The sequence below is a fragment of the Hemitrygon akajei genome, chromosome 11, assembly GCF_048418815.1.
Source record: "Hemitrygon akajei chromosome 11, sHemAka1.3, whole genome shotgun sequence".
Taxonomy (NCBI): domain Eukaryota; kingdom Metazoa; phylum Chordata; class Chondrichthyes; order Myliobatiformes; family Dasyatidae; genus Hemitrygon; species Hemitrygon akajei.
The window spans coordinates 4,354,298-4,376,045 of NC_133134.1; the positions used below are offsets into that span (position 1 = coordinate 4,354,298).

At 46.7% G+C, this 21,748-nt stretch overlaps 1 protein-coding gene across 1 annotated transcript in view; it reads left to right on the forward strand.

Moving 5' to 3' along the window:
* Positions 1-7,013, forward strand: part of tbc1d24 (TBC1 domain family, member 24) — a 130,239-nt gene extending 123,226 nt beyond the window's left edge. The window contains exon 6 of the mRNA XM_073060080.1: positions 6,617-7,013. Coding sequence (XP_072916181.1) covers positions 6,617-6,763 — 147 coding nt within the window. The 3' untranslated portion in view covers positions 6,764-7,013. The remainder of the gene's footprint in view (positions 1-6,616) is intronic.
* Positions 7,014-21,748: the final 14,735 nt, after the last annotated feature.

Below are 21,748 nucleotides of genomic sequence, written 5' to 3' on the forward strand. Positions count from 1 at the left end.
CTACATGGACATTTGGCCTATTCAGTATATGCTGTTACACTCAGTGGCCAGTTTATTAGGTACACCTTTACACCTGGTTAATGTAAATATCTAATCAGCCAATTATGTGGCAGCAACTCGATGCATAAAAGCTCACAGACATGGTCGAGAGGTTCAGTTGTTGATCAGACCAAGCATCAGAATTGGGAAGAAATTTGATCTAAGTGACTTTGTGGAATGATTGTTGGTGCCAGATGGGGTGGTTTGAGTATCTCAGAAACTGCTTTTCTTAGTTGCAATGTTTTAATTGTCCTGAATTTTTCCATCTTTGGATTTGTTCTCCCATCCTTTATGACCCAGTTCGTAGAATGGTTTCCATTATCTGACTGGATCTCCCACTAATGGGAACATGCAACAGGCTGGAGTAGCTTTAGATTTCAATTTAGAGATACTGTGCAGCACATTTACAGGCCCTTCCAGACCAACAAGCCCGTACCACCCAGTTACACTATGTGACCAATTAGCATACAAACCGCTATGTCTTTGGGATGTGGGAGGAAACCAGAGCACCCGGAGGAAACCCATGCGGTCACGGGGAAGATCTACAGACTCCTTACAGGCAGCAGCAAATTTGGAAAATGGAAGGATATGGACATTGTGTGGGCAGAGGGATTGGTGTAGTTAGCCATTTGATTACTGATTTAATTGGTTCAGCACTACATTGTGGGCCGAAGGGCCTGTTTCTATTTTGTACAGTTTTATGTTGTAGGTTTTAATGGCAGAATTGATCCCGGGCTGCTGGTGCTGTAAAGTATTACGCTACCGTGCCACCACGTGGTGGAGACTGTCCACTCCACCCGGGGAAACTGTTGTACCACATGAAATTTGCCCTATAATTATCAGCCTTCTCAGCTGGACGAACCCAGGATTACTGTCAGGATGAGGGGTCGTGAGGAGATCTGGCCTCTGCTTCACAGTTCCAGGTACTGAGACACTGGACTTAACGAGGTTGAGATAACCCTGTGAAGGGCCAGTGTAAGGAGACAGGTTCACTCTCCTGCCTCATCACTGGTAGTGTGGTGACCAGACTGCACACAATATTCCAAGTGTGGCTAATCAGCTGCAAAATGACATTCCCAACCCTCATATATCCCCCGTCTGTGAAGGCAAGTAAGCCAGTCACCTTATTCACGTCCCTATCCATCTGTGTCACCATTTCAAACCTCTGCCTCCAATCACCTGCCAGTTGCTCAAAGCACCTTCAATCCCACGTGACCCGTGTGACCTGTTTACTGTACTGCATCTAGTCAAATGCTTTGCTAAGGTCCATATAAACCAAGTATCTTGTCTCGTTGCCATCAAATCAGTTTCTTAGCAACCTCCTCAAGAAGGCAGAATTTCCCGTGCACAAAGCCACCTTACTGCCCCTATGGTTCACCTCCCCTGGTGCCCCTCCTTCTTCCCTTTCTCCCATGGTCCACTCTCATCTCCTATCAGATTCCTTCACCTCCAGCTCTGTACCTTTTCCATCTCACCCACCTGGCTTCACCTATCACCCTCTAGCTCTCCCCCTTCACCTCCCCCCACCTTTTTATTCAGGCACTTTCCCCCTTCCTTTCCACTTCTGAGAAAGGGTCTCACCCTGAAACGTTGACCGTTTATTCTCCTCTATAGACGCTGCCTGACCTGCTGGGTTCCTCAAGCTTTTTGTGTGTCCCTGCCTTTAAACCGATTATTGATCTTTAAATGTTTTTCCCTACCAAGGCTCAGCATCCTACGGTTTCCTGGCTTAACCCCCCTGCCCTTCCTGAACATAGGAACAACATTCGCTTCCCTCCAATCTTCGGGTATCTCACCCCATGGCTAAAAGTGACACAAAATCTCCATCAGAGACCCCGCATTTGCCTCCCTTGCTTCCCACGGGATCTCTTTCAGCAGCCCTTGAGGATCTGTCACCTTAATATACATCAATATTTCCAATTCTCCCTCTTTGCTGATATTAAGAAGCCCAGAGACCTCGGCCTTCACCCTGCCTTGTGCAGCTGGATCCTGGACTTCCTGTCAGATCACCGGCAGGTGGTAAGAGTGGGCTCCCTCACCTCAAACCCTCTGACCCTCAACACAGGTGCCCCTGTGTCGCCACCCACAGCTCCAATCTGCTAATTAAATTTGCTGATGACACTACATTGATTGGCCTAATCTCAAATAATAATGAGGCAGCCTACAGAGAAGAAGTCATCTCTCTGACACAGTGGTGTCAAGAAAACAACCTCTCCCTCAATGTTGCAAAAGCAAAGGAGCTGGTTGTGGACTACAGGAGGAATGGAGATGGGCTAACCTCTATTGACATCAATGGATCTGGGGTTGAGAGTGTGAACAGCTTTAAGTTCCTCAGCATACACACACCGAGGATCTCACGTGGTCTGTACATATCGTCTGTGTGGTGGAAAAAGGCACAACAGCACCTCTTTCACCTCAGACGATTGAGGAAATTTGGTATGAGCTCCCAGATCCTAAGGACTTTCTACAGGGGCACAATTGTGAGCATCCAGATTAGCTGTATCACTGCCTGTTATGGGAACTGTACTTCCCTCAATCACAGGACTCTGCAGAGAGTGGTGCGGACAGCCCAGCACATCTGAAGATGTGAACTTCCCACTATTTAGGACAGTTACAAAGACTGGTGTGTAAAAAGGGCCCGAAGGATCATTGGGGACCCGAGTCACCCCAACCACAAACTGTTCCAGCTGCTACCAGCCAGGAAACGGTACCACAGCATAAAAGCCAGGACCAACAGGCTCTGGGACAGCTTCTTCCACCAGGCCATCAGACTGATTAATTCACGCTGACACAATTGTATTTCTATGTTATATTGACTGTCCTGTTGTACATACTATTTATTACAAATTACTATAAATTGCACATTGCACATCTAGATGGTGACATAACGTAAAGATTTTTACTCCTCATGTATGTGAAGGATGTAAGTAATAAAGTCAATTCAATTCAATTCAGTGTACAGTACACAGGTTCCAGACCATCAGCAGACAACACCCCAGCTCTCCAAAGCATCCTAAATGGATGCATCCTAGTTTTGTTCATTAATTCTTTGCCCAAGGCTGAAAGAAACTGCAGAATTGTGGGCACAGCTCAGAGCATAACAGAAACCAGCCTCTGTCTAAACTTCTCGCTGCTTCAGTAAAGCAGTCTGTATAATCAAAGATTCTACCTACCCCAGATATTCTCTCTTCTCCCCTCTTCCATTGGGCATGTACCTGCTGGCTGAAGGACAGCTTCTATCTTGCCGTTTTAAGACTATTGTCCCTACTGTATCTTCCTCCACTGCCATCCTGGCAGCCCATTCCGCACACCCATCACTCTCTGTTTAAAAAAAAACTACCTCTGACATCCCTCCTACACTTTCCTCAAAAATCCTTAAGGTTATGCTCCCTTGTATTACTCACTTCTGCCCTGGGAAAAAGCCACTAGCTGTTAACTCTATCTATGCCTCTTGTATGTCTCTACCAAAGGAGGTGTAGGTGCTGCTTCCCTCCGCTAGCCTGCAGGTCACCCTTGGGCAAGGTGTAGCACCTGCTTAGCCCCCGATCAGGGTCACCTGAAGCCATGGGAGGTGGTGGATGGTCATATGAGCAGCCGGTGTATATCACAAGTCCTGGTTGTGTGACCACTGACGCCAGGCAGACAATCTCTGAAGAGTATTGATAATGGCTGGGGTCACTGGTCTTGTAAAGACACTGCCCAGAAGGCAAAGGCAAACCACTTCTGTTGAAAAATTTGCCAAGAACAATCATGGTCATGAGACCGTGATCACCCAGGTCATTGTCACGGCACATAATGATGACGTTATATGACATGGTGCATAATGATGATGATGACACTTATATCAAGTTTCCTCTTTACTTTGTTTTTCTGACAGACACACACAAGCTTTGTACTCTCAGAATTTCACTTTTGAAGGCCTCCCACTTACCAAGTACACTTTTGTCAGAAGACAGCCTTTCCCAATCCACACTTGACAGATCCTTTCTGATACCATCAAAATTGCGCTTTCTCCAATTTACAATCTCAACCCATGGACCAGACTTTTTTTTTTGCAAAACAACCTATCTTTTTGCATCCTCCCTCACTCCAAAGAGAACAACCCTCACTTTCTCAACCTTTCCTCATAAGACATGCTCTGTAATCCAGGCAGCATCCTGGTGAATCTCTGCACCTTCTCTAAAGCTTCCACATCCTTCTGATAATGAAGCGACCAGAACTGAGCACAATATTCCAAGCATGATCTCACCAAGGTTTCATAAAGCTGTAAATTTACCTCGCAGCTCGTGAACTCAATTATCCACTCACTTGGTAAGTCTCTTATACCTGACTTCCTTCTTTGTCCTGAATAACCCCTCGGTTTTCTGTGTTAAACAAGGTTCCCTACTCCTAACCTCTTTACCTCCTACCCGTACAGGGACATGCTGACGCGAGCTCACACTGTTTAACTTTGTTAAGCACGAGAGGAAGTGGTTTTAATGGGTTCTTCACACAGAAGGGGGTTGATATCTGCCACTTGCTGCCAGAGAAGGTGGTGGATTCAAATTGCAAAGTTCAAAGTAAAATTTATTATAGAGTACGTACAACCCTGAGATTATTTTTCTGTGGGCATACTCAGCTAATCTGTAGAACAGTAACTGTCTTCTGCCCACAACCGTGGGCACCCTGACTAATTGAGAACCTGTCAATCTCCACTTTCAATGCACATAACGACTTAGCTTCCACAGCCGTCTGTGGCAATGAATTCCATGGATTCACCATCCTCTGGCTAAAGAAATTCCTCCTCATTTTTGTTTGAAAAGGATGTCCCTCTATTCTGAGATGGCCCTCTGGTCCTAGACTCCCCCACTATTGGAACATAGGAAGGCATGTATTCAGTACTATGTTAGATTATAAGATTTTATTAATTAAATATATTTCTGAAAACAAATTAGAGGCCAGCTATAAATGCTGGGTCCTTCCAATGTCAATCCATCCCAATAAATAAACCTCTCATTCGCCTAAGCTCCAGAAAGTACAGGTCTAGTGTATTTAAGCTCACCTCATAGGACAACCACACTTGCTTCCACTCCTCCTATTGCATCTCTGCACTCAGCGGCCACTTTATTAAATACCTCCTGTTCCTAATAAAGTGGCCACTTTGCATTTCTGTATGTTCATGGTCTTCTGCTGCTGTAACCCACCCACTTCAAGGTTCAATGTGTTGTGCGTTCAGAGATTCTCTTCTGCACACCACTGTTGTAATCAAGGTTATTTTAATTACTGCTACCTTCCTGACAGTCTGAACCAGTCTGACCATTCCCCTCTGACCTCTCTCATTAACAAGGCACTTTTGCCCACAGAACTGCCGCTCACTGGATTTATTTTTTGTTTCTCACTCTATTTCCTGAGGAGACTGAGGTCCTTTAACATCTACTGGACGATGCTGAGGATGTTCTACGAGGCTGTGGTGGCCAGTGCTATCATGTTTGCTGTTGTGTACTGGGGCAGCAGGGTGAGGGTAGCAGACACCAACAGAATCAACAAACTCATTCGTAAGGCCAGTGATGTTGTGGGGGTGGAACTGGACTCTGACGGTGGTGTCTGAAAAGAGGATGCTGTCCAAGTTGCATGCCATCTTGGACAATGACTCCCAACCACTCCATAATGTACTGGTTAGGCACAGGAGTACATTCAGCCAGAGACTCATTCCACTGAGATGCAACACTGAGCATCATAGGAAGTCATTCCTGCCTGTGGCCATCAAACTTTACAACTCCTCCCTCGGAGTGTCAGACACCCTGAGCCAATAGGCTGGTCCTGGACTTATTTCCACTTGGCATGATTAACTTATTATTATTTAATTATTTATGGTTTTATATTGCTATATTTCTTTACTATTCTTGGTGCGGCTGTAATGAAACCCAACTTCCCTTCAGGATCAATAAAGTCTGTCTGTCTGTCTGTCTGTCTGTCTGTCATTCTCCGTAAACTCTAGAGATTGCTATGTGTGAAAATCCCAGGAGATCATCAGTTTCTGAGATACTCAATCCACCCCATCTGGCACCAACAACCATTTAATGGACAAAGTCATTTAGATCACATTTCTTCCCCATTCTGATGTTTGGTCTGAACAGCAACTGAACCTTTTGACCATGTCTGCATGCTTCTATACATTGAGTTGTTGCCACACGATTGGCTGATCAGATATTTGCATGAACAAGCAGGTGCACAGGTGTACTTAATAAAATGCAAACTGAGTGTATTTAGTCTAGACAGGAAGACTAGATCTATATGTAATATTACCAGTGTGTTCTTACCAGAACTCTGTACAAACAGGAGAAACATATTGTATTCAAATCCTTTTGCAATCAAGCTCAACATATCATATTCTTTAATTTCCTGATTGCTTGCACTTAACATCAATGGAATTGAACTTCACTTCCATCAGTCCCACTCCCATCAGGGAGGAGGCTATGTAGCATCCACATCAGGACCACCAGATTCAGAGACAGTTACTTTCCCCAAGCAGTAAGGATGATCAACACCTCCACCCACCAACTCACTACTTAATCATTTCCTGTCACCTTTTGTACAGATACTCCTGTGCCGAGCATCACTTCATGGACAGACACCTGGAGTGAGGCCTCCATCCTTCAGGGCTGACCATGGATATTGTGTCCTAGCTGCCCAGGTACCCAAGTCAGGGCCGTATGATATGGAGGGCAAGCTGATGCCCATGTAATAAGTTCCCCATCTCTACGCAGCTGATGAATCCAAAGGAACAGCAGAGACTGATACAGTTTGGCACCAGCAGCACTGCAGGAGTTGCCAGTCAGTGTCAAGCTCAATGTAGGACTGCCTTAGAGACATACAAATAATTTATGTATCTCAATTATCTATGCATTTATATTTATTGTGTTTTTAGTGTGCTGCATTGGATCTGGAGTAACAATTATTTTGTTCTCCTTTACACTCGTGTACTGGAAATGGCATTAAACTATCTTGAATCTTGAAGTACTGTAGAGTCTGTTTCACATGTTGTTGTGTCCCTGGGGTCGAGTTTAAATGCTTTGTTTAATGATCTTGATGGAGCAATAAATATTGGCTGCAACATCATGAAGAATTCCCCTGTAAATTAAAAAATTGTCTTGGGATCTTTTCAATCCATCGGAGAGGGCAGGTTTAATTTTCCAACCAAAATGTGTTGGAGTCAGCTCGAACTGGTTCATGTGCTCATGATTCAGGAGTGCATCTTGAATCCATAAACGTCTGACCAGAGGCAGGAGTGATGTCAGCTGATTCATCCATCCAGCCTCCTGTTTGAGTTTCTACCATCAGGGAGGAGATTCTGAAGCATAAAAACAACCAGGATGGGAAAAGGTTTCTTCCCCCAGGCCATTAGGCTTCTGAACTTCCTGCGGCAGTGTACTCTAAGTGTCACTGGTTAATCTGTTCTATACCCTACAATGTTTAATGCCTGCACTTTTCTTTGTTTATTTATGCTAATCCTTCTGTAGGTTTTATCCTTACTTCCCTAAATTATTGTGAGTTGCATGTACTACAGTGCTTTACACCCTGGTCTAGAGAACAATTTGCCAAGAACAGTCATGGTCAAGACCATGATCACCCATATCAAACGTCACAGCACATGATGATGAATGAATAAATTATAATTTGCAGTAATTTTTTAATACCTAGCACTGTACTGCTGCTACAAGACAACAAATTTCTTGATGCGTCAGTGATGATGAACCTGATTCAGAATCTAACTTTTTGCCAATCATCACAAATCCCATTTTCCCACATTAGGGCCACCTCCTTCTATGCCTTGTCTATTTAAATGTCTGTCTAAAATCCTCCTAAACCCAGTGACTATTTTTGGCTGCAGTAATTCGGCATCACATATAAAACTTTGACAAACTTCTATAGATGTGTGGTGGAGAGTATATTGACTGGCTGCATTCTGGTCTTCTATAGATGTGTGGTGGAGAGTATATTGACTGGCTGCATTCTGGTCTTCTATAGATGTGTGGTGGAGAGTATATTGACTGGCTGCATTCTGGTCTTCTATAGATGTGTGGTGGAGAGTATATTGACTGGCTGCATTCTGGTCTTCTATAGATGTGTGGTGGAGAGTATATTGACTGGCTGCATTCTGGCCTTCTATAGATGTGTGGTGGAGAGTATATTGACTGGCTGCATTCTGGTCTTCTATAGATGTGTGGTGGAGAGTATATTGACTGGCTGCATTCTGGCCTTCTGTAGATGTGTGTTGGAGAGTATATTGACTGGCTGCATTCTGGCCTTCTGTAGATGTGTGTTGGAGAGTATATTGACTGGCTGCATTCTGGCCTTCTATAGATGTGTGGTGGAGAGTATATTGACTGGCTGCATTCTGGCCTTCTATAGATGTGTGTTGGAGAGTATATTGACTGGCTGCATTCTGGCCTTCTGTAGATGTGTGTTGGAGAGTATATTGACTGGCTGCATTCCGTAATGCAGGACGTAATGCTGAGGCTTTGTAAGGCACTGGTGAGGCCTACAAGGGAACGTGCGATCTTGGATCTGGTCCTGAGCAATGAGGCAGGTAAAATTAGCAAACTTGTAGTTAGGGGTCCTCTTGGAAAGAATGATCACAGTGTGATTGAGTTTCTCATACAAATGGAGGGTGCAATAGTTCAATCTAAAACCAGTGTATTATGCCTAAACAATGGAGACTACAATGGGATGAGGGAGGATTTGGTTAGTGTAGACTGGGAACACAGGCTATATGGTGGAACAGTTGAGGAACCCTGGAATATTTTCAAAGAGATTTTCATGGTGCTCAGCAACAGTATATTCCAGTTAAAAGCAAGGACAGTAAGGGTGGGGAGAGCCAGCCTTGGATAACTAAGGAAATAAAAGAAAGCAAACTACAAAGTCACCAGGAGTAGTGGGAAGCTGGTGTGGTGAACTACATATACCTGTCTGGACTGCTCCTGTGGCTCCTCCCACAGACCCCCTGCTGTCTCCTCCCAAAGACCCCCTGCTGACTGCTCCTGTGGCTCCTCCCACAGACCCCCTGCTGACTGCTCCTGTGGCTCCTCCCACAGACCCCTGCTGACTGCTCCTGTGGCTCCTCCCACAGACCCCCTGCTGACTGCTCCTGTGGCTCCTCCCACAGACCCCCTGCTGACTGCTCCTGTGGCTCCTCCCACAGACCCCCTGCTGTCTCCTCCCAAAGACCCCCTGCTGACTGCTCCTGTGGCTCCTCCCACAGACCCCTGCTGACTGCTCCTGTGGCTCCTCCCACAGACCCACTGCTGACTGCTCCTGTGGCTCCTCCCACAGACCCCTGCTGACTGCTCCTGTGGCTCCTCCCACAGACCCCTGCTGACTGCTGTGGCTCCTCCCACAGACCCCCTGCTGACTGCTCCTGTGGCTCCTCCCACAGACCCCCGCTGACTGCTCCTGTGGCTCCTCCCACAGACCCCCGCTGACTGCTCCTGTGGCTCCTCCCCCCCGCTGACAGCTCCTGTGGCCCCTCCCACAGACCCCTGCTGACTGCTCCTGTGACTCCTCCCACAGACCCCCTGCTGACAGCTCCTGTGGCTCCTCCCCCCCGCTGACTGCTCCTGTGGCTCCTCCCACAGACCCCTGCTGACTGCTCCTGTGGCTCCTCCCACAGACCCCCTGCTGACTGCTCCTATGACTCCTCCCACTGACCCCTGCTGACTGCTCCTGTGGCTCCTCCCACAGACCCCTGCTGACAGCTCCTGTGGCCCCTCCCACAGACCCCCTGCTGACTGCTCCTGTGGCTCCTCCCACAGACCCCCACTGACTGCTCCTGTGGCTCCTCCCACAGACCCCCTGCTGACTGCTCCTATGACTCCTCCCACTGACCCCTGCTGACTGCTCCTGTGGCTCCTCCCACAGACCCCCGCTGACTGCTCCTGTGTCCCCTCCCACAGACCCCCGCTGACTGCTCCTGTGGCTCCTCCCACAGACCCCCGCTGACTGCTCCTGTGGCTCCTCCCACAGACCCCCGCTGACTGCTCCTGTGGCTCCTCCCACAGACCCCCTGCTGACTGCTCCTGTGGCTCCTCCCACAGACCCCCTGCTGACTGCTCCTGTGGCTCCTCCCACAGACCCCCGCTGACTGCTCCTGTGGCTCCTCCCACGGACCCCTGCTGACTGCTCCTGTGGCTCCTCCCACAGACCCCCTGCTGACTGCTCCTATGACTCCTCCCACTGACCCCTGCTGACTGCTCCTGTGGCTCCTCCCACAGACCCCCGCTGACTGCTCCTGTGTCCCCTCCCACAGACCCCCGCTGACTGCTCCTGTGGCTCCTCCCACAGACCCCCGCTGACTGCTCCTGTGGCTCCTCCCACAGACCCCCGCTGACTGCTCCTGTGGCTCCTCCCACAGACCCCCTGCTGACTGCTCCTGTGGCTCCTCCCACAGACCCCCTGCTGACTGCTCCTGTGGCTCCTCCCACAGACCCCCGCTGACTGCTCCTGTGGCTCCTCCCACGGACCCCTGCTGACTGCTCCTGTGGCTCCTCCCACAGACCCCCGCTGACTGCTCCTGTGGCTCCTCCCACGGACCCCCGCTGACTGCTCCTGTGGCTCCTCCCACAGACCCCTGCTGACTGCTCCTGTGGCCCCTCCCACAGACCCCTGCTGACTGCTCCTGTGGCTCCTCCCACAGACCCCCTGCTGACTGCTCCTGTGGCTCCTCCCACAGACCCCCCACTGACTGCTCCTGTGGCTCCTCCCACGGACCCCCGCTGACTGCTCCTGTGGCTCCTCCCACAGACCCCCTGCTGACTGCTCCTGTGGCTCCTCCCACGGACCCCCGCTGACTGCTCCTGTGACTCCTCCCACAGACCCCCGCTGACTGCTCCTGTGGCTCCTCCCACAGACCCCCTGCTGACTGCTCCTGTGGCTCCTCCCACGGACCCCCGCTGACTGCTCCTGTGACTCCTCCCACAGACCCCCGCTGACTGCTCCTGTGACTCCTCCCACAGACCCCCGCTGACTGCTCCTGTGACTCCTCCCACAGACCCCCGCTGACAGCTCCTGTGGCTCCTCCCACAGACCCCTGTATAAAGGCGACTGAGGCCTGTTGCCCTGCCTCGTTCCCCAGGATGTAGTGTTGTTCATTCTTCCAGTCAATAAAAGCTGATACCTCGTTTCCTACGTCTCAGAGTGAGTTATTGATGGTGCATCAGCTGGAAGATTGGAAAATTTTTGAAAAGCAATGAAGAACTACAAAGCAAGCAATAAAAGAAGGAAAGATAAATAATGAAAATAAACTAGCACAAAATAAAAAATTGATAATGAAAGTTTTTATAATTATCTAAAGCGAAAAAGGGTGGCTAAAGTGAATGTAGGTCCCTTGGAGGGCGAGAAGGGGGAATTGATGTTGGGTAATGAGGAAATGGCCGAGGCTTTGAATGACTGTTTTGTGTCAGTCTTCATGGTGGAGGACACATCTAACATGCCAAAAAGAGATATGATGGGAGGTGAGGACCTCAATGGGAGGTGGATGTGATGGGAGGTGAGGACCTCAATACAATAGCTATCACTAAAGAGGTGATAGCTTGAGGGCCTTAAAAATAGATAAGGGCCCTGATCCTGATGGAATGCATCCCAGGGTACTGAAAGAAATGGCAGGAGTTATAGTAGAGGCTTTGGTGATAATTTACCAAAACTCTCCAGCGGATTGGAGGAAGGTGAATGTCACGCCACTGTTCAAAAAAGGATGTAGGCAAAAGGCAGGTAACTATAAACCAGTCAGCTTAACTTATGTAGTTGGGAAATGCTTGAAGCTAACATTAAAGAGGAAATAGTGAGGCATCTGGAAAGAAATGGATCCACCAGGCAGACGCAGCATGGATTCAGCAAAGGCAGGTCCTGTTTGACAAGCTTACTGGAGTTCTTTGAGGATAGAATGAGTGCAGTGGATAGAGGGGAACAGATGGACATTATTTACTTCGGTTTCCAGAAGGTGTTCGATAAGGTGCCACATAAAAGACTTATCCATAAGATAAGGATGTATAGAGTTGGGGGTGATGTATTGGCATGGATAGAGGATTGATTAACTAATAAAAAGCGGAGTATTGGGATACATGGGTGTTTCTCTGGTTGGCTATCAGTGGTGAGTGCTGTGCTGCAGGTTTGGTGCTGGGCCTGCAACTGTTCATGATACACATTAATGATCTGGAAGAGGGGGCTGAGTGTAGTGTATCTAAGTTTGCTGATGACACTAAATTGAGTGGAGAAGCAAATTGTGCAGAAAATATGAAGAATCTTCAGAAAGATATAGATAGTTTAAGTGAGTGGGCAAGGGTCTGGCAGATGGAGTACAATGTTGGTAAATGCAAGGTCATCCACTTTGGAAAGAAAAATGAAAGAGCAGATTATTATTCAAATGTTAAAAAAATTGCAGCATGCTGCTGTGCAGAGGGACTTGGGAGTGCTTGTGCATGAATCACAGAAGGTTGGTTTGCAGGTGCAGCAGGCCGTCAGGAAGGGAAATGGAACGTTGGCCTTCATTGCTAGAGGGATTGAATTTAAGAGCAGGGAGTTTATGCTGCAAATGTACAGGGTACTGGTGAGGCCGCAACTGGAGTACCGTGTGCAGTTCTGGTCTCCCTAGTTGAGGAAGGATATACTGGCTTTGGAGGTGGTGCAGTGGAGGTTCACCGGGTTGATTTCAGAGATGAGGGGGTGAGACTATGAGGAGAGATTGAGTCACCTGGGACTGTACTCACTGGAATTCAGAAAAATGAGAGGAGATCTGATTGAAACATATCAAATTATGAAAGGGACAGATAAGATAGAGGCAGGAAAGCTGTTTCCACTGGTAGGTGAGACTAGAACTAGGGGACATAGCCTCAAGATTCAGGGGAGTAGATTTGGGATGGAGATCAGGAGGAACCGCTTTTCCCAAAGAGTGGTGAATCTGTGTAATTCTCTGTCCAATGAAGCAGTGGAGGCTACCTCAGTAAATATAGTTAAGACAAGGTTGGATAGATTTTTGCATAGTAGGGGAATTAAGGGTTATGGAGAAAAGGCAGGTAAGTGGAGATGAGTCTATGACTAGATCAGCCATGATCTTAATGAATGGCGGAGCAGGCTCAATGAGCCAGATGGCCTACTCCTGCTCCTATTTCTTATTTTCTCACTTGGAGTACTGTGAGCAGTTTTGAGCCCCTTATCTAAGAAAATTAAGTATCTTCACCCACCAGAGATAAGTCTCTACTAAAGGAGGTGTAAGGCACAACCTCTCTGCTAGCCTGCAGGTCACCCTTTGGGTGACAAGTAGCACCTGTCTAGCCCCCTGATTAGGGTCATGTGAAGCCATGGGAGCAGGTGGTGGATATCACAAGTTCTGGTTATGTGACCACTGACACCAGGCAGACAATCTCTGAAGAGCAAAGACGAGAAAACCTGCAGATGCTGGAGACCCAAAGCAACGCCCACAAAACCAGCAGGCCAGGTAAAGTAAACAGTCAACATTTCAGGTTGAGACCCTTCATTAGGAATCTCTGAAGAGTATTGATAATGGCTGGGGTCACCTATATTGTACAGACAGTACTGAGAAGAAGTGGCAGACCACTTGTGTAGAAAAATTTGCCAAGAACAATCCATGGTCATGGATAGAGAAGATGGAAGACCATAAATACCCACATCATTCGATGTGGCTCACAATAGAGACAGAGAAAAGTACAGCACAGAAATAGGCCCTTCCACACTCACACATACACATAGCACACACACATGCACAAACACACTCACACATACACAAACACACTCACACATGCACAAACACACTCACACATACACAAACACACTCACACATACACAAACACACACACACATACACATAGCACACACACATGCACAAACACACTCACACATACACAAAACACACTCACACATACACATAGCACAAACACACACACATGCACAAACACACTCACACATACACAAACACACTCACACATACACATAGCACACACACATGCACAAACACACTCACACATACACAAACACACACACACATACACATAGCACACACACATGCACAAACACACTCACACATACACAAAACACACTCACACATACACATAGCACACACACATGCACAAACACTCACACATACACAAAACACACTCACACATACACATAGCACACACACATGCACAAACACACTCACATACACAAACATTCTCACACATACACAAAACACACACATACACAAACACACTCACACATACACATAGCACACACACATGCACAAACACACTCACATACACAAACATTCTCACACATACACAAAACACACACATACACAAACACACTCACACATACACATAGCACACACACATGCACAAACACACTCACACATACACATAGCACACACACATGCACAAACACACTCACATACACAATCATTCTCACACATACACAAAACACACACATACACAAACACACTCACACATACACATAGCACACACACATGCACAAACACACTCACACATACACAAAACACACTCACACATACACAAACACACTCACACATACACATAGCACACACACATGCACAAACACACTCACATACACAAACATTCTCACACATACACAAACACACTCACACATACACAAACACACTCACACATACACAAACACATTCACACCATAAGCACATTCACACATACATTATGAACACATTGTTCACATACACCCCAGTTTATTGCCTGGGGTGTATGTGAAGAATATTAAAATATTGCCACAAAACTTGCATTTTTTGGCATATTTAACATTTATTCAAATATACACAACATGCTGACAATGGTATTAATAAATTCAGACACAAATGCTGAAACTTATATTCAGATACACACCCCAGTAATTTACACAGTATTGTGGAAATTTTTTGTATTGCACTGTACTGCTGCCACACAAAAAAACATTTCATGACACAAACCTGATTCTGACCTGGGTCTCTATTGTGGATTGAGGGTGGGAAGGGGAATCATGGTTGGGAAAAGGGGAAGGGAGAGTGAAGTTGAGTGGAAAACACCAGAGAGACATGATATAAATGATCAATAAACCAATAGTTTGGAATCAAATAACCTTGCCTGGTGTCTCAGGGCTGGGTGTGTCTGGATCCAGGTCACCCCTCTCCTGCTCCTGGGCTCCATCTGTACCACCTGTTCCACACCCCTCCCGCGGCACTCCACCATCACCATTTCCAGCATTGTTTGTTCCTGCCTCATTTACAGACTCACTCTTCGCTCCATGTTGACAAATACAGTACTGTGCCAAAGTCTTAGGCATCCTATCTATATATATGTATATGCCCAGGATATTTGCACAGTACAGATAAACTAACTGGAGAGAAATGACGAATAAGAGGGGCCATAATTTTAAAGGTGTTTGGAGGAAAGTTTGCGGGGGGGGGGGGGGGGGTGTCAGACGTAGGTGGCTGGGTGAACACCCTGCCAGGGGTGGCAGTAGAGGTGGATACATCTGGGACATTTAAACGGACAGTAAAAACCATCAAGAGGATCACTGGGGTCTTCCTCCAAAATTTGTGACATTTACCGGAGTGTTGTAGATGAGGGCCTGAAGCATTGCTGAGGATTCCTACCACCCATCCCACGATCTCTTTGACTCACTACCATTGGGAAAGAGGTACAGGAGCATGAGGACTAGGACTACAGACTGGGTAACAGCTTCTTCCCTCAGTGCACCCAGCATCACTGAGGTCTCGTCACTAGGACAGCCAGTTGTTTACTGTTTACCTGTGCTACACACTACATGCATTTTTGAATTATGTTTTATTAAGTTATTTGTGGCAATATTTTGTTTCCTATGCTGTGTGTGAGATATGTTGTGTGAGTGCACTGTGGTCCAGAGGAACATTGTCTCGTTTGGTTGTTTATATGTACAGTCTAATAACAATAAACTTGAACTTTAGAGACTCTTTAGACAGGCACATGGATTATAGAAGAATGGGGGGCTATGCAGGAGGGAAGGGTTTGACTGATCTTAGAGTAGTTTAAAAGGTCAGCACAACATTGTGGGCCGAAGAGCCTGTACAGTGCTGTGCTGTTCTGTGTTCATTAATAACACAGTAGATGCACTAATCTCTTTCAGCCCTTTGATCAAAATACATAAAACTATCCAGAATTGCTAAATTACAGAATTAGCTTCTGTCCAACTATGGAACAAATTCCATCGTTCTCCTCCACAGCCTCACCCCTCACAGGGAGAAAAGTGCACTGTAATCTTGGTTCTCTTGGTTTCCTGCAGGGAGTTTCCTTCCCTTACTGATCCAAAACAAAGCACAGCAAGTGCAACATTCCAGCAGTAGGCAACACCCTCTCACTCCATCTGCTGCAAAGTTTCTAAACTCAGAACATGGAACAGTACATGTGATGTTCGGCCCACAACGCTGTGCTGACCCTTTAACCTACTCCTAAATCGATCTAACCTTCCCTCAACTTTCCTACTCAGAGTTTCTTTAGTATCCCAAATGTATCTGCCTCTACCACATACCAACCACTCTCTGTGTATAAAACCTCTGACATCCCCCTATACTTCCCTCCAATCACCTTAAAACTATGCCCCCTTGTATTAACCCAGGGAAATGGCGCTGACTGTCCACTCTGTCTGTGCCTCTTATCATCCTACACACCTCCATCAATTCTCCTCTCATCCTTCTTCAGTCTAGAAAGAAAAGCAATAGCCTGCTCAACCTATCTTCATAAGACATGCTCTCTAATCCAAGCAGCATCCTGGTGAATCTCCTCTGCACCCTCTCTAATCCAGGCAGCATCCTGGTAAATCTCCTCTGCACCCTCTCTAATCCAGGCAGCATCCTGGTAAATCTCCTCTGCACCCTCTCTAATCCAGGCAGCATCCTGGTGAATCTCCTCTGCACCCTCTCTGATCCAGGCAGCATCCTGGTAAATCTCCTCTGCACCCTCTCTAATCCAGGCAGCGTCCTGGTGAATCTCCTCTGCACCCTCTCTAATCCAGGCAGCATCCTGGTAAATCTCCTCTGCACCCTCTCTAATCCAGGCAGCATCCTGGTAAATCTCCTCTGCACCCTCTCTAATCCAGGCAGCATCCTGGTAAATCTCCTCTGCACCCTCTCTAATCCAGACAGCATCCTGGTGAATCTCCTCTACACCCTCTCTGATCCAGGCAGCATCCTGGTAAATCTCCTCTGCACCCTCTCTAATCCAGGCAGCGTCCTGGTGAATCTCCTCTGCACCCTCTCTAATCCAGGCAGCATCTTGGTCAATCTCCTCTGCACTCTCTCTAATCCAGGAAGCATCCAGGTGAATCTCCTCTGCACCCTCTCTAATCCAGGCAGCGTCCTGGTGAATCTCCTCTGCACCCTCTCTAATCCAAGCAGCATCCTGGTGAATCTCCTCTGCACCCTCTCTAATCCAGAAAGCATCCTGGTAAATCTCCTCTGCACCCTCTCTAATCCAGGCAGCAACCTGGTAAATCTCCTCTGCACCCTCTCTAATCCAGGCAGCAACCTGGTAAATCTCCTCTGCACCCTCTCTAATCCAGGCAGCATCCTGGTCAATCTCCTCTGCATTCTCTCTAATCCAGACAGCATCCTGGTGAATCTCCTCTGCACCCTCTCTAATCCAGGCAGCGTCCTGGTGAATCTCCTCTGCACCCTCTCTGATCCAGGCAGCGTCCTGGTGAATCTCCTCTGCACCCTCTCTAATCCAGGCAACATCCTGGTAAATCTCCTCTGCACCCCCTCTAATCCAGGCAGCATCCTGGTGAATCTCCTCTGCACCCTCTCTGATCCAGGCAGCATCCTGGTGAATCTCCTCTGCACCCTCTCTAAAGCTTCCATCCTCATCCTTCCTGAGGCATCCAGAACTGAACACAAACTTTACAGGGATTTCCACGCTGTTGAGAAGGTTTTTGAGGAGACCTCCAAAGTCCACCAAATTTGATCAAAGCTCCAATAAAACACAGAATGTATTTGCTTAGGGAACTTTCAGCTGAGATTCTGAGAGTCCCAGGAGCTTGAGTTTTGAGTATACCAGGGTCAAGTGGGTCACTGATTTCCACCTATTGATATTACTAATTGCCCATTTTTTCTCTGCACTGTCTTCCTACATCTGTTTAAAGCTTTTCTACACCTGGTTCAAGACCTTTTCTGTCCATATATTCCAGCGTTGAGTGAAGACCCAATGAAATGGCTCTTGTTGTGGATTTGTTGTGCCAGTAGGCAAACTGGAGTCTCTTATGCAGGAGATGACATGTTTCATCACCAACCTCTCAAAACACTTTACCACAGTGGATATAAGTGCTATTGGATGAGGTAGGTTACGACGGTCTTCTGAGACACCGGTGTAATTGAAGCCTGCTTGAAGCATGTGACTACCTCAGACTGCCGAAGCAAGATGTATGTATTTGTTATACATAAAGACTAACAAACAACCAATATGTGGAAGAAAACAAATTGTGCACATGAAAAAGATACTACTAAGAATATGAATGGTAAAAAGTCCTTGAAAGTGAGCCTGTAGGTTGTGGAATCAGTTCAGAGTTGAGGTGAGTAACGTTATCCACACTGGTTCAGGAGCCTGATGGTTGTAGGGTAATCACTATTCCTAAACCTGGTGGAATGGGACCTAAGGATTCTAAGAATCAACCCTGGAAATATCCCCTGCCTTCTTGGAACACCAGGATTGCACAGCGAACCTTATAATCTCCACCCTTCTACTGCATCATGATTGCTGTGAACTGTTCACAGCCCTTCCCTGCTTCACTCTTATCTGCGACTTTCACCAACACTCAATCTTTGAACTACACACACAAATTACTGGAGGAGCTCAGCCATTGTTGGCAGAATCTACATGGTGATGAGAGGGTGTACAGGAACAAGGTATGCCAACTAGTTGAGTGGTGTAGCAGCAACAACCTTGCACTCAATGTCAGTAAGACCAAATAATTGATTGTGGACTTCAGAAATGGTAAAGATGAGGGTAGTCCTCCACAGCAGTCCTCATAAATGGATCAGAACTGGAAAGAGTGCATGATTTCAAGTTCCTGGATGTTCCTCTGAGGACCTAACCTTGACCCAACATATTGATGCAGCTATAAAGAAAGCAAGACAGCAGCTACAGTATATTTCATTAGGAATTTGAGGAGATTTGGTATGTCACCAAAAACACACACAAGTTTTTGTTGTAAACTCAGTCAGCTCCATCATGGACACTAGCCTCCATAGTATCTATGACATCTTCAAGGAGCGATGCCTCAGAAAGGTGGTGTATATCATTAAGGACCCCCACCACCCAGGACACACCCTCTTCTCACTGTTACCATCAAGAAGGAGGTACAGAAGCCTGAAGGCACACACTCAGTGATTCAGGAACAGCTTCTTCCCCTCTGCCATTCGATTTCTGAATGGACAATGAACCCAGGGACACTATCTCACCACTCTTTTAGTTCTGATTTTTCGGCACTACAGGTACTTATTTAACTATTACGTATATACTTACTATAATTAATTTTTCCCTATTATCATTGAACTGGCGCCACAAAGTTGACTAATTTCACGGCATATGCTGGTTATACTAAACCTGATTCTGATTCAGGTCAGGCAGCATCTATGGAGGGGGGATAAGCAGTTGATACTTCAGGTCAGAACCCTTGGATTCCTCTTCTCCTCACCTGCCCTTCTGGTGCCCCTCCTTCTTCTCTTTGTCCCATGGTCCATTGTCCCTTCCTGTCAGAATCCTACATTTTCAGCCGTTTTACCTCTTCCACCCACCCTCTCAGCTCCTTACTTCAAACCCCCTCCTCCACCCTCACATGGTTTCACCTATCGTCTGCCAACTTGTACTCCTTCTCCTCCCACCTTCCCGTGTTTGGCCTAGAGGCTTTTAAACCTCTCCTACCCATGTACGTCTCTGTATGGGTTTTAAACGTTGCTGATACGCTCCACTATTTGCTGCCACAAAGCTGCCTCTGATGTCCCCTTTAAAATCTCACCTGTGTCTTTTTGCACACCCCTCCCTGTGTAAAAAGATGACGTGCTCTCACCTTGTCTATGTCACTTATGATCTTACATACAGGTATATAAATCTCAATCTCTTATGTTCCAGGGAATGAAGTCCTAGTCTACGCAACCTCTCCTTGCGATTCAGACCGCAAAGTCCAGGCGACATCCTGGTAAATGATTCCTGACAACACACACAAAATGCTGGTAGAACACAGCAGGCTAGGCAGCATCTATAGGGAGAAGCGCTGTCGACGTTTCGGGCCGAGACCCTGAATGATTCCTGAACTCTTTTCTAGTTTAATGACCCAAAACGTACACAGTACTCACACTGCGATGTAATGTCCCAGCTCCACTCCTGGACTCCCTGAATGATCAACACCAGCGTGATAAGTACCTTGTCCACTGTCCTGTCTACCTGTGACTCTGCTCCTCCTTCCATTGCAAGCCCCCAGGTCCTATCATTAACTATGTGACTCCTCTGCTGAGCCTGTCAGTTTCATCTTCATGCACCCATACTGAGCCTTCTAGCTATCCTCCTTCCCCTACCTTTTTATTCTGGCATCTTCCCCCTTCCTTTCCAGTCCTGAAGAAGGGTCTTGGCCTGAAACGTAAACCTTTCATTTCCATGGGTGCTGCCTGACCTGCTGAGTTTTGTATGTGTTACTGTGTACTAAGTCCTGCCCGACATCACAAACATTAATTAATAGTTTCTATTTTACAGCTGATGATGAGGCCACAGTAAGTTTTCTGTTTCATGTTATAAACCATGAGTCTGTACACTTGTGTCAGCTCCTTCCTGAGTAATCTGCCGTTTCTCGAGAATGTATCAGAGGAAGTTAGTAAACAAATTTACTAACCTTACTAAATTTACACAAAGGAAGTTAGTAAACAAATTTCGTGCATGGAAACTGAGGGGTGGATTGAGAACCAGACAATAGAAACCAAAGAGCATCAGAATCAGAACCAGCTTTATTATTACTGACATACAATACTGAGCACCCTAGAATTTCTAAATATGGTTTCAGATGATATGGGCTCCACAGAAGACAGGGATCTTTGGAATTCTGGTCTAGGGGCCAGTGGAGATCCAGTCACTGAGTTCTGGACAACAGAGGAGGCAAGGGATGCCGGGGTAGGCATAAGCTTGTACAATGGGGTAGTAAAGTTGAGAGGCCCAGAGGCTTAATCCTGCCCTGGTCTGTGCTTTGCCAGTACAATCCACACAATGACATCATCACAACCCCGATTGTAGACTGCCCTCCAAACACACCGATCTCCACCGGATGGTCAGGAGGAACTTTGTGGGTTTCATAAGAGATGTTGATTTTAGACAGAATTGGAGACCAGAAATCCAACAAAACAAACATTTTCTACGGTCATCAGCTGGTGATTCAAGCCTTTACCCCCTCTCCCCCTTTTTTGACTGTGAACTTGAGTCCTAGTAATTCAGACATGTTGACCACTTTGATGCTCAAGGGAAGCCTGAATATCGTCAAATGGAGATTCTGTGAATAATTGTGGATGTCATTACATTGCGATGACATCTTGTCCTGCAAATGAAATCTCACCAGCCTGTGCATAATGACAAAACAAAACACAAAACAAGTGCCAAGTCTTGAAGGCAGAGCTATGCCAATGCCAAAGCCTGCTGAATCCAGTGTCCAGCAGCTGCATCCTCTGTAA